This window comes from Centruroides vittatus, unplaced genomic scaffold, assembly GCF_030686945.1.
Source record: "Centruroides vittatus isolate TY-2023 unplaced genomic scaffold, ASM3068694v2 contig_922, whole genome shotgun sequence".
NCBI lineage: Eukaryota > Metazoa > Arthropoda > Arachnida > Scorpiones > Buthidae > Centruroides > Centruroides vittatus.
In genome coordinates, this window is record NW_027122609.1 from 172009 (window position 1) to 184890 (window position 12882).

General features: G+C 31.7%; 1 protein-coding gene across 1 annotated transcript in view; it reads right to left on the minus strand.

Moving 5' to 3' along the window:
• Positions 1-1562: 1562 nt before the first annotated feature.
• LOC136984548 (probable very-long-chain enoyl-CoA reductase art-1) overlaps positions 1563-12882 on the minus strand; it is a 35707-nt gene continuing 24387 nt past the window's right edge. Inside the window, exons 8-12 of the mRNA XM_067281584.1 lie at positions 9936-10008; positions 3650-3693; positions 3486-3543; positions 1864-1998; positions 1563-1794 (exon numbers count right to left, since the gene is read on the minus strand). Coding sequence (XP_067137685.1) covers positions 1667-1794; positions 1864-1998; positions 3486-3543; positions 3650-3693; positions 9936-10008 — 438 coding nt within the window. The 3' untranslated portion in view covers positions 1563-1666. The remainder of the gene's footprint in view (positions 1795-1863; positions 1999-3485; positions 3544-3649; positions 3694-9935; positions 10009-12882) is intronic.

Consider the following 12882-nt stretch of genomic DNA (forward strand, 5'->3'; position numbering starts at 1 on the left):
ACGTGTAAGAACTCTGAATTTGTGAGTTGAACCACACATGAAAAATTCTTGGGAAACTGTTTGCATTGATTCGACCCCCAGTTCTCAGAGCACTAATGCCTTAACAGCCTTATGGTTAAGACATTGGCAAAATGAAATTCAAAATATACGTATTAGCTTTGGTTTTTAATGAGTAAAAATTGTATAACTGTTACAAAACTATTTAGCCTTTGATGTTAATAAATTAGACACTGTAATATTGTTTATTACAGAAGTGGAATCTCTGGAAGATATTCAAAATGAAAGACAACCCAAACTAAATTTTAAATATAGGATTTATTGACTTAAAATACAACTGTCACACAATAATAAATTTATATATGTATATAAAACACAACCAAATAAATATTGTATATAATTTGTAACAACTTAAAGGGTTTTGGAAAAATTCACATCCATTACTATAGTTTTTAATCCTTTGTTAATACAAAAGTGAAAAATTCTTTGAAACTTTTGCACAACATTTTGGCAATCATTTTACATGGACTAGAAGTGATAGACATGAAAACCACAAACATTAATATTCCATGCAATGGCATTGATTTGTTTGAATTGCTACTATAGTATTGCTATTCCTTTTGGACACTCTAATAACATGAATTGGTACATGCCCACATTCACTCTTTCAGTAAAAAAATCGTTTTCACGACTAAATTATATCCAATAAAATTTTAAGATAAATATATAGATTTTACTATATCCCAGATAAGTGTTTTGCAAATTAGCATATATTTTCTCAAAATATAAATTTCTTATCTTTAATGTACTACTTTGGCCAGCATTAAAATTTCATTTTTAGCTTACAATAAATTTTGTTATCTAAACTGTACTATGCACAATGAAGAAAGTTTGAGATGGTTGGAAAAAGAATCCATGCTTTATACACTAACCCTAGTCATATGAAAAATGTATAACATATGATTTATATTTAATTCTGTTGATGTTAAATATACAGAATGGATTGCCATGCTTTCCTTTCATTTCATTCATATTCTGTCAGTACTTCAATGTCCATATCATGGACATTGAAGTACTGACAGAAAATAGATCAATGATTCTGATTTGCAACACAGTTTTCTTTAAAGTCTATATTTTCAAGTATTCACCAATGCAATTGTTTGCCTCTTAACAGTAAATCTCTTCATTCTATATATTATTGACAACATTGGGTATAAATCAATGTTATATAAAAAAAAAAAACAAATAGGAGCTGAAATCAAGTGCTACACTATTGTATGCACTGCACCAAAAATCGTAAAATTTTAATGGTTACAATAAAATTTTATTATTTTTGGTGTGTACATCATGCTACCAATTTAATCAACTGCACTGAAAGAATCACTTAAATGCTCTTTAATACAGCATTTTTTGCAATTTAGAATCAGACATGCATTTCATTATTCTATTTCAAACTGTGACTAAATTACTAAAGTAGTTATATTTTTTAATAGTTTTTTTCAGAATCGGTATTATATCTTGCTATGCTGTAACTGTAAAAACAAGAAATGTTCAATGGCTTTGCCTAAGTTTTCTTTAAATCTTGATGTTTAAGCACAAAGTAAATACAATTAGTTAAATTCTAAATAATTTTCTGAATTAAAATGCAGTTCTTGATTTGAAACAAAAATTATAGTACAAAAGGAATGATCGCTTTCCTATTTTTAGGATAATCTTCAAATTCTTTTTTGTAGTTATGGTGTTTTTGAAGTGCCCAGACTGTCATTTGATACAATCCCAATAAGGTGAACATTCCAGCTATAAAAAATATAAATAGGTCTGTACTTTGTACAAACTTAGTATTAAAAAATTGAAAAAATAATATACCTGGGAGACATTGAACCATTATGGTGAAAGAAAACCACGCCATTACTTCGTAAGTGTAGTTTGGACAAGATACAAAATTAAACAGATAGGTGAAAGGATTTCCTGTGGCCATAGGAATTTTACGTTCTTTGGTTCCTATATAATGAAAATTAGTTACATTTTTGTGTAATTGTTTAAGGGAAGATTTTTTTTTGCTTTATTGTTATCTAGAAATATCTAAATACTTAAGATTATTACTACTGGCCTTAGAGAATATTCAGAATAAATTATCTAATTTTTTGCCTCTATAAAGCACTTGACATTTTATTGTAACAAAAACAAAATCCTAAAGATGATAAACATTAATGATCTACAAGAATCAATATATGAGATTATCCATTAGTTATACTTTTCAACCATCATCACACACATCCTAGATCAGTGGTCTGCAAAAGATTTAAAACTTTTATTCGTTTTAAATTATTCCCACATTGATACAAACTGAACTTAATTTTTACCAAAAATGTTATGTTTTCTATTATAATAGTACTGTTCAAGCATGTTACTCTTGAGTTTAACGATTACTTATGTTAAAAGTTTTGATTAAAGTTTATTTTTCTTAAACCTTGTGGTCCCTGGTCAAAAAAAGGTTGGGAACCGCTGTCCTAGATCAATGCCCTTAATTGTACAAGGAAAAATACACAGCATGTGACACTATTAATTACATACACACACATTCAAAATAACTTAGAAGCAATGATAAATGCTAGGGTTCACTATGCAACTCTGGCTACAAAAATGAATCATTGTTAACACCTCCATCCCTTGTATGCATCATAATGATTAGTTTTAAATTATGTAATGCAGATAATTTCATTGATTGGCTTTGTGCAAGATGGATATTTAGGGAAAATAATTTATGAATTGTAATAGAACTATACTGGATGCACCCTCTATTATTATTGTCGTTATTTAATAAATGTATAAGATCATGAAATAATGAATTTTTTGCATGTACTACCAAATATAATTTTACTTCCTTTAGAAGGTCTGTAACTCAGAATAATGGATTTTTTCAAGCTCTATCTATGTGATGTTTGTTTTTAAAAAATATACATTGATTGTGCATGGAGCAAAATACATATATAATCATCATGGTTCACAATGCTAATGCTGCACCCATGCATCAGTGTCATGCTGGTTATAACACCAAAAGAAGCCTAGAAATGTACTGTACATGTTTCTACAGAATAAAGAATAGAAATCTCAAGACTGAATAATTTAAAGTACAGGTATTTTTTTTATAAGCAAGAGGTTAGTAAGTGTAAATATTTTCCTGGGTAACTGCTAACAACAATGGGGAAATCCATTGTTTTGCCTTATAACAATGGATGATTTTTGGCAGCCCAAGCAGATTATATGAAGCTTTTAAATCAAGAAAAAATAATAGAACAACTTGTTGCTGGGGAGTGAAATAATTTTATATCATCTCTGTTAATTCAAAAATTGACTAATATTAATTTCTACTTAACTATTAATGTGTTATGCACATTTTTACATTAAATTAGCACAAAATAATAATAGAAATTTTCAAAAGATATTAGTTTTATTCTGAATTTCTATGCAAAATTTAAAATTATTACCTGGTGCACGAAGATTTTTAAAAACCCAGTGAGTGCTAAAATTTCCAATTTCACTTTGCTGTAAAATTAAAATAGAAAAAACAAGTGTCTTTCAGATAATTAAGAATATAATCAACAAAAAAAAATGCATGATCCAATAGATCACACATCATTAAAAAACTTACCACAAAACCTGCAAGTCCCAAATAAATTTGAAGGGGTCCAAACTCTAAAGAAATTTAAAGTATTTTTATCATAAAGCAATGTCCATCAATAACGTTATTATACTAAATTGTTAAATTTATTTTAGTATTATTTCGTTTACGAGGAGAGGACACGGCTGGCTACCCACCGATTTTGATCATCTTGGACATAGTGAAAGTACATCAAAAATGAGCGAATACATGTCCAGTCTTCATCCACTGTGCCTTGCAAATATTAATATTGTAGTGAATGGCTGCAAGCCATGTCCTCTCCTTGTTAGTTCTTTACATTCAAACATGAATATTATGTAATATTACAAATTTTAATAATACAATAGTTAAACTAAAAAGTAAGGCGATCACAAGAACAGATGACTTCAACGTCCGTTACACACATGTCCGGTCTAAAAAGTGGTGACCTTTCTCTCCTCTCTCTCCTGTCCAAGCTCTTCTTCCCCTTCGTGACCCCTCAGTTCTCCGAATTCTTGACCATCGCAGATGTGGAGTTAATGGGGAGGGGTGCTTAATGAATAGCAGATTTTAAACTCTGCTTACACCCCCCTTTTTAGCCTTGTCATCACCCTTGTGATGATACAATTTTATATTGGTAAGGTGAGCTATCTTTTTAGTTCCATTTTTCGTTCTATACATTACATTTTTAGGAATGTTGTCGTAGTATATTATTTTATCGATACGATACGGTCCTTTAATGTTCGGATGTTTTCCCCTCATACCACTCTGAACTAAAATCCAGGATCTAACTCTAATATTTACCAATGGTCCTGCATGCTTCCTATTATAATATTTTTTGATAGATTCTCTATATTTCTTTTGTTGTTCTTTGGTACGCTCCTTTTCATATGATTGTAAATCTATAATTCCGAATTCGCTGTCAGCTTCCAGCTTAACAACTGTTCATTGCCATTTGAATAATGGAGAGCAACCTAAAAAAGAGTTGTAGCTTCGGTTTTCGTGGCAAACTGCAGCATCCAAGCAATTTTTCCACCCGCCTTTGAAATCTGGATAACAATTAAGGAATTTCTTGAGATCCCGTATCTTTCTCTCACACACTCCGTTCCTGGCAGCATGATAAGGAGATGTAGTTTTTAATGTGATATTCCTGTCTCTGGCCCATTGCTTGAAACTGTCCGATTTAAAGGTAGATCCGCAATCGCTGATGATAGTAGTTACATTATTGAATAATGGTAAATTATCCAAATAACGGATGACACTACACACATCCTCCTTCATAGCTTTAGCATAAGTTATCCGTGTAGCTTCGTCTATGACCACTAGAAATGATTTAGTCATTCTTACCCCTTTCACTGAGTTTCTGAAGCTCCGCAAAATCAATATGTACCGTATTGAAGGGTATTTTCGATTGCGGGGGCAAATAGAGTTGGTCTTGACGGGGTCAGTATTTAAACTTGACGGATTGACACATCGGACAGGTCTGCACGTAACGTTGGATACTTTGTCTCATGTTAGGCCACCAGAACCGTGCCCTTAACTTGTAATAAGTCCTCCAAAACCCATCATGATCCCCACTGTCCGGATCATCATGATACCACTTCATAATGCTGTTTTGAATATTATTCGGGACAATCAACCGGCCATTCTTGGTCTTTTGCCACTTGTGTTTGTCGATTTCACGTGGGAACACAATCTGGAGATGGCATCTGCGTCTGTTAATTCTTTTCCAGTGCGATGGTTAATTTTCATATCATAGGTTTGTAAAAAGACTTGCCACCGGCCTAACCTTCCTTTCGGTTCTTTTAATCCCATTAAAAAGGTAAGTGCTTGGTGATCGGCATGCACGGTGAATTTTCTTCCCTCCAAGAAACTTTGAAAATATTTAATCGCCTTGATCACGGCCAAGCACTCCTTTTCAGTTGTGCTGTAGTTAACCTCCGCTGATGTAAAAGTATATGATTGGTATCCTATAACTCGTAGTTGTCTTCCTTGCATCTCATCGGTGTCCCGCTGATATAATATAGAGCCGCTGCCATAATGGGAAGCATCGGTACAAAGCTCGAAGTTCAGCCTCCAATCAGGAGTTTGTAATATAGGATTCGATGTAATTCTTCGAATCAATTCTTGATATGCTTGCTCACATTCTTTCGTCCACTCGAAGGGAATGTCTTTCTGTTTAAGTTGATCTAAAGGTCGAACAATAGCAGCATAATTTGGAATAAATGCACGGAAGTTTCCAGTCAGTCCAGTGAAACACCTTACCGTGTGAAGATCATGGGGCCGAGGCATATTACGAACTTTTTTGATCGACTCTGTTGCCGTAGTTTTGCTAAAACTATCTATAACTCTTCCCAAGAATTTGATTTTATTTACATTAAATTCTGATTTATTTAGGTTTATAACAAAGTTTGCGTTGTATAACCTCTCAAATACTTGATATGTGAGCTCCGCATTACTTATTTCATTGTCAGCCCGTGCTTATATCGTCGATATAATTCCAAACTTTTTCATTTTCCAACAGATCCCCCAGTACCTTATTCATAACTTTTTGAAATAATGCCGGAGAATTTTTCCAACCTTGAGGCAAACGAGTATACTGATAATGTCCAAATGGCATGACAAATGCCATATACTTCCGAGTCTCCTCACTAATTCCAATCTGCCAAAATCCATCTTTTAAGTCTAATTTTGTAAAATATTTGCATCCTCCGAATCTATTGATAATATCGTCTATTAAGGGAAAGGGATAAGGATTCAATTCAGTCACTTCATTAATTTTCATATAATTGTGAGCCAATCTGTAATCGCCATTCCCTTTGGGAAGAACAACACAAGGAGAAGCATAAGGAGATGATGTTTCTTCTATTATGCCTTGTGCTAACAAGTCTTTTATTTGGTCCTTAACCACTGATATTTGTCACGAGACAACCGATAGGGTTTACATTTGATCACTTTCGTATCTGTTATATTAAAACTGACAGTGAACTTAGGGGGTCTGGTATAATCGGGTTGATCAATGCCCGGAAAATGCCGCAAAACGTCTTCTTTCCGTAATATAATTCTGTCGGTTTTAACTAATAAAACTTCCTGATTACCAAAATTCCAGCAGATGTTAAGTTTTCCCAATGTGTGAATCCCTAACAAAAGATCGTAGTCCATTTCCTTAACAATAATTGCTTCTATGAGTTGGGTATGGTCTCTAAACTTTATAGTAGCCAAAACACCCTCCCTATATACAGTAAGTGCTCCATTAACCCTTTCCCGGCCAGGGTACCGATCTATCGTTACCCTAATTGTTTCGCAAAACGGCCAGGGTACCGATTCATCGTTACCCTGTTAAAAATCGATTTTTATAAAATTTATTGACAACAGATGTCAGCACTTGACGGTATCGTCTGTTTCACATATTTTTGTCCAGGTGGTGTTTTGTCGATGTAAAAAATTTTAATTATTGATGTTTTTTCCTTAATTTTTCATTTTCTGATAATTTTTTATTTCATTTTTAGCATATTCATGCAATAATATTACTATAATAAGTTCATTACTGCTAAAATAAGTTTATTCAACTATAATATGTTAATGCATTATAAATATTCAAGTTATGACTTTCAGTTCTGATATTTTATATATTTTTTTAATTTTTAATTTTTTTTTAAATTAAAATATCAGCAAATGTTACATCTATTGCTACTGGTAATCATATGTTTATTACGAAAATAAATAATCTTGTTTAATATAAAATGTATAAAGTATATTAGTTCATTATATTAGTTGAAAGCAGAATAAAGTTCAGATTTCAAACAAATGTTTGATATAATGTGCGATTATTTCACAACGAATAAACATACATGCATAAATATTATATCAAATTGTACAGAACAATATTGTACGTGTCGTATTGGCTCAGTGACAATAAGAATGAAGTAACCAGACAATGTTAATTTTGACAAATAGTAACAAATTTTCGAGTCTGAATGTCAGTTATCATATATATATTTTTTTTTTTCTCATAAATTTTTCAAACAAACTTTATCGAAATATGTCGTATTTAAAACTAACTATATTGATAAATATATGTGATTTTTTTCATATGAATAAAATAATAATTTAATTTTTAGTGAATTTTTAAAATAATATTGCCTGATTCACCTATTTTGACCTTGGCCGTTTTACAAAATAAGGGGGCGTGGCAGACGGCAGGCTAAGGGTTAAATGATTTTAAGACTGTATGTATAGGATGGGATTCTAGTTTGCATTTATCTACCAATTTCGGACTAATAAGGTTGACCGTAAATCCTGGATCTAGAAAAACTGAGCAATACACGTTGTTCACTTCCATTGAGAATATTCGAGGATCATTATGATCTGTGACTAGACAATGATCCAATTTTGTCAGAGGGATCGGTAAACCCTTCCTTACTCGTTTTTTGGACCATTATCAATTTCATTCACGGAGGTAAAACTTAGGTTACTATGAATATTATTATTCCTTCTTTCGATTTTCTTCAGTACCGAGTTTTTTGTAGGTACCAATTTGCTCAATCCGACACGTAAGTTTTCTTTGTCGTTTAAATTGTGTTGAAGAAGAATAGCTTGCATATCCGCTGGTAGTCCATGTATTACCATGGTGATAAAGCTTTGTTCCCCAATATCTGGATATGCAAGTTGAATACGCCGTTGTTTTTCAAAATAATATTCCAATAGTGAACCACTACGATATTCCCACATATCCGCTAATATGGAAAGTTGGATCCGATTCTGTCCGAACACACTAAGAAAAGAGTTTTTCCATTCCTCCCAATTATCACCGACCTTATCTAATACTCGAGAAATGTACCATTTCACGGCAATTCCTTTCAAATAATTTCGAAGGTTACGGATCTTTTGTTCGTCTGTAATCCAATTGTGAGATGCACACGTGTGTTCGTATGAAATTATCCAAACACGCGCTTCCTTCGATTTTCCATCATATTTTTCTACGTTCGTATCGCGAGATGAGTTTAATGATATTTTTTCGATGGTTTGCCGAAAAGAGTTCATAATCTTCAACGTCTCGGCTTGTTGGTTCATGTACAGCTTTTGCAACTGAACCATTTACGCCAACACATCCGACTTCGGGTCAGACGAACTGTCCGAGGCGACCGGTCGTATTAAAGTTTTGTTAAGATAGAGCTCACCTTCTGTCTCCGATAATGAAATAGATAGTGTTCAATAATTCATCATCGTCCGGATAGCAGTTTGAAAAACCGACGAGGTCGAAATTGCCGGATGATTTTCAATTCCTTGAAATTCTTGATCGATTTCCGTCCATTTGTCTTCCCCTTCTAGTTGATATTGGGAGATAATGTAGGAGTCTTCAGTCTTCTGAACCAAAAATTTAAAAAGCATAATTCTACTATATAAATACAGCTGTGTACTGAAATCCTGCCGACTGCGCCAATTTGTAATATTACAAATTTTAATAATACAATAGTTAAACTAAAAAGTAAGGCGATCACAAGAACAGATGACTTCAACATCCGTTGCACACATGTCCGGTCTAAAAAGTGGTGACCTTTCTCTCCTCTCTCCCCTGTCCAAGCTCTTCCTTCCCCTTCGTGACCCCTCAGTTCTCTGAATTCTTGACCATCGCAGATGTGGAGTTAATGGGGAGGGGTGCTAATGAATAGCAGATTTTAAACTCTGCTTACATATTATAAGTTTGTTTGTTCTTGGTATAAATTTACTTATTTTTCATTACATGCAATAAAATGAAAAAAAATTATAAGTAGTGAATTGAATTTTCTACAAATGAAAAACCTACTTTTTTCCAACAAGACACAATTGAAATTTAAGATTCATTTTCATTGAAAAGTTGAAAAAATGAAGATTGCAGATATTAGAAATATATGCACAAATATATTATCATAACAGTGTTCAACAATATTGGTCATACAGAGATTTTTGTGAAATATCATGAAAGTTGTTAATAATACATGTAATTTTGCTTCAAGGCTGATTTTAAAAATCAGCTGTGTGAATTACATTATTGTAAGCATTGTTTTATTCATTCTGAAAAATTTTTCAAAAATCTTATTATTTTGCTATCATGTAGGAAATTTAGGATTTCTGGTCCTCATCAAATTATGTATGCATTATAAAACAATACTTTACATAATATATTGTCAAAGTAACAACAGCAAAACTAGTAACTAACTAACTTGAAAAGATATTTTATGATCAAACTGTAAATATTTGCATTGCTTTTTCATAAATGTTAAATTTCAAAAATCACAAAAATTTTGTTTGTACTTACTTGGAGGAGTATACAATGGATGGTTAACAAAGTAGCCAATAAAAATTGAAAACAACCAATAATATGAACAGTTCTGAAAAAAAGAAATTCATTTTATTATTAAAATATAATATGGAACTAAAATTAAAAATAATTTATTCTTCTGAAGATGTGCAAAGAATTTAACTGGTTACAATTTTTTCACACTTAAAAATATGGAAAAGTTTACAATAACATTCAAATAATTTTATTACAAATCATATTACCTAAATACAATGCTTTGTTCAAACAATTATAATTGAAAACTTTCTTACACTGAGCTAGATACAGATTGAGGATTGCTTGAAAAAATGGGATAATTGGAACAATTTGAAAATGAAACAAAATATTTGCTTCCTACACCATTTTTATGCCTCATATTTTAAGTTTCAGAGAAAAATTTACAAAATACAGTATAATTAAATTTAAAGTTATATCATTTTTGATAAGAATATCACACTCGCATGAATATTCTTAAGCAAAATATTTAGAAAGAAAATGGTCATGCACTGTATTTTTTGTCTCTAGAAATTAAATTATGCTCTTTTGCATTAAGAAATTAGTCTGCTGCTTAGAGGTGTGAGAAAAGTAGTTCCAGTTATCCTATTTTTGAATAGAAGTCCTCAATTAGTTGATGATGTAAGTTTTTATAATGTCAAGATTTCAAACAAATAGATGTTTACTTTTATAATGATCAGAGTGACAAAATAGAAATATTAAACTTTATCATTATATCTTATCTAGTCTATGTGGTGGTATGAAATATTCCATTATCTTGTTAGCAAAGTTTAACTTTTTTTTATATTAATATTCTGTATTGATATAAAATGTTTTATTTAATTGTAGATTAAGTTAGTTCCTTTAATGAGACAGTGAGAATAGGGGAACAAAATAAAATCACATCAGTAAACCTTATTAGTAACAGCTTCACATTTCAATTCTTTTGCATATTACTTATACACCATTCAAGAAAAAACTTAATGATTTTCTAGAAAATGATGAAATAAAAAACATTACAAAAATATAACTAAATGTCTTGTCTAGGATGACATGATTTGACTAGTATTTACTTTTTTCTGTTATAACTCAAAGATTACTATTACACTTAACACAATACAAGAATCCATGTAGCTATCAAAGTTACAAGTGAACTTAAGTTCTTCAAATATTATTTGTTGTCAGATTTTCTGTCACCTATGTAAAGAAAGCATGAGTCAAACTGGTTCTATGGTCTGAGTGTTCAAGAAGTGTCAACTACTGCACAATATAATTTGTAAACAAGGTAGATATTAGAACTTGTCTTCATTTTTTAGAAGTTATTTGAATTATGTATTTACTAATAAGTAAGGAATAAACAATTATTTCACTTTTGTTAATTTTATAATGAAAAAATACAAAGGAATATTTCCATTTCCAGTGTCAATTACTTTTTCTTTGGAATTTGGATTATGCAAAAGAAGATATGCACATGTAAGTTCCAAAAATTTGCAAGAATGAGGAGTCAAGTCAAAAAAGGGATATCACTGTATCTATCAGCTTTTGAAAATAATGTATAATATAGCATTTTACAACAATTTGCATGCAAATTTTTATTTATTGAAAAGTTCAATCTTTTGCAAAAAATACAAAAACTGTGAAGTCTGTTTTTTTGATAGAGTTCGTAGGAAGGAGTATTATTACATATGTTTTAACACTATTTCAAAAAATATTTTATTATCATAAGAAAACACACCATAATGAAATCTACATATGATTAAAATTTCTAATAGCGAGGGGCGCTTGTGTCGTTCGTCAGTGTTGGTGAGTTTTTGAGTGAGCTGTCATTACTGAACTTTAACGCTTTGGATATGGCTTTTTCTACAAATTGTGTATTTCTTTACTTTAATTTTACTAAAGTTTTTGATCTATATTTATTATTATGTGCTTTATTACTAATTGAAGGCATCGAGTCTAACTCTGGCCCGATGTCTCGCACTCCTCCTTCCTCCCCTCCTTCAAAGTCGTCCATATCATCTGTTGGCAAACGACAAAGATCTCCTAGCGAACCAACTCTAAAATCTCAACAACTGGAATCTTTCTTTCCTCCTCTGGCTTCGTCTAATGTACCTCAAAATTTGTTTTCTTTCTTAGAGGAGAAATTTGATACCATTTTGATTAAACTCGAAGATTTATCTACTAAATTCGAATGGCTGGCAAATTTGCATAAAGACTTTGAACAGCGTCTCCTCAATGTGGAGAAGAAGGTAGAGGAAATTTCTAACGTAAATGTTTCATCTACTACTCCGACCTCCTATTTTTTATATCTCTTAGATTCATCGTCTAACGAACGTCAGAGGAATAATATTGTTATTGCCGGATTAGAGGGAAATTCGACTGAAGTTTTGTCCTTGATTTCCGACATTTTGTCATCTGTTAAAAGACCCAATGGCGACTCTATTGTGGTGAAAGATCTTAAATTAGTCTCAAAGAATAATTTGGTGGTGGCTGAACTCGATGTTGCCTCCGATAAAAAACTCATTTACCGAAATGTACATAACATCCGAAAGAGGGAAAAGTGTTCTAGAGTAAAGGTTTTTGATGATTTACATTGGAGATCGAGAATTAGGAGAAGAAATCTTGTCCCTTTTTATCGAGAGGCTAAGGAGACAGGCAAATCTGCGTTCATGAGAGCTGATTGTCTAACAATTGATGGAGATAACTTTACGTTTGACTTACTGAATAATAAGCTGATGAAGATTGAACCTTTTTTATTACCAGGAAAGTCGCTGGTTCGTCGAACGGACGAAAATTAAAAACTTTACCTGTTATTCCTTACTCAGAAGTTTTATTTACGTTAAAGGTGTTGTCTTGGAATAGCCAAGGTTTATTGTATACTAACTTTACTGATAAGAGTTTTGTTGATTTCATCTTATCATATCATATTATTGGC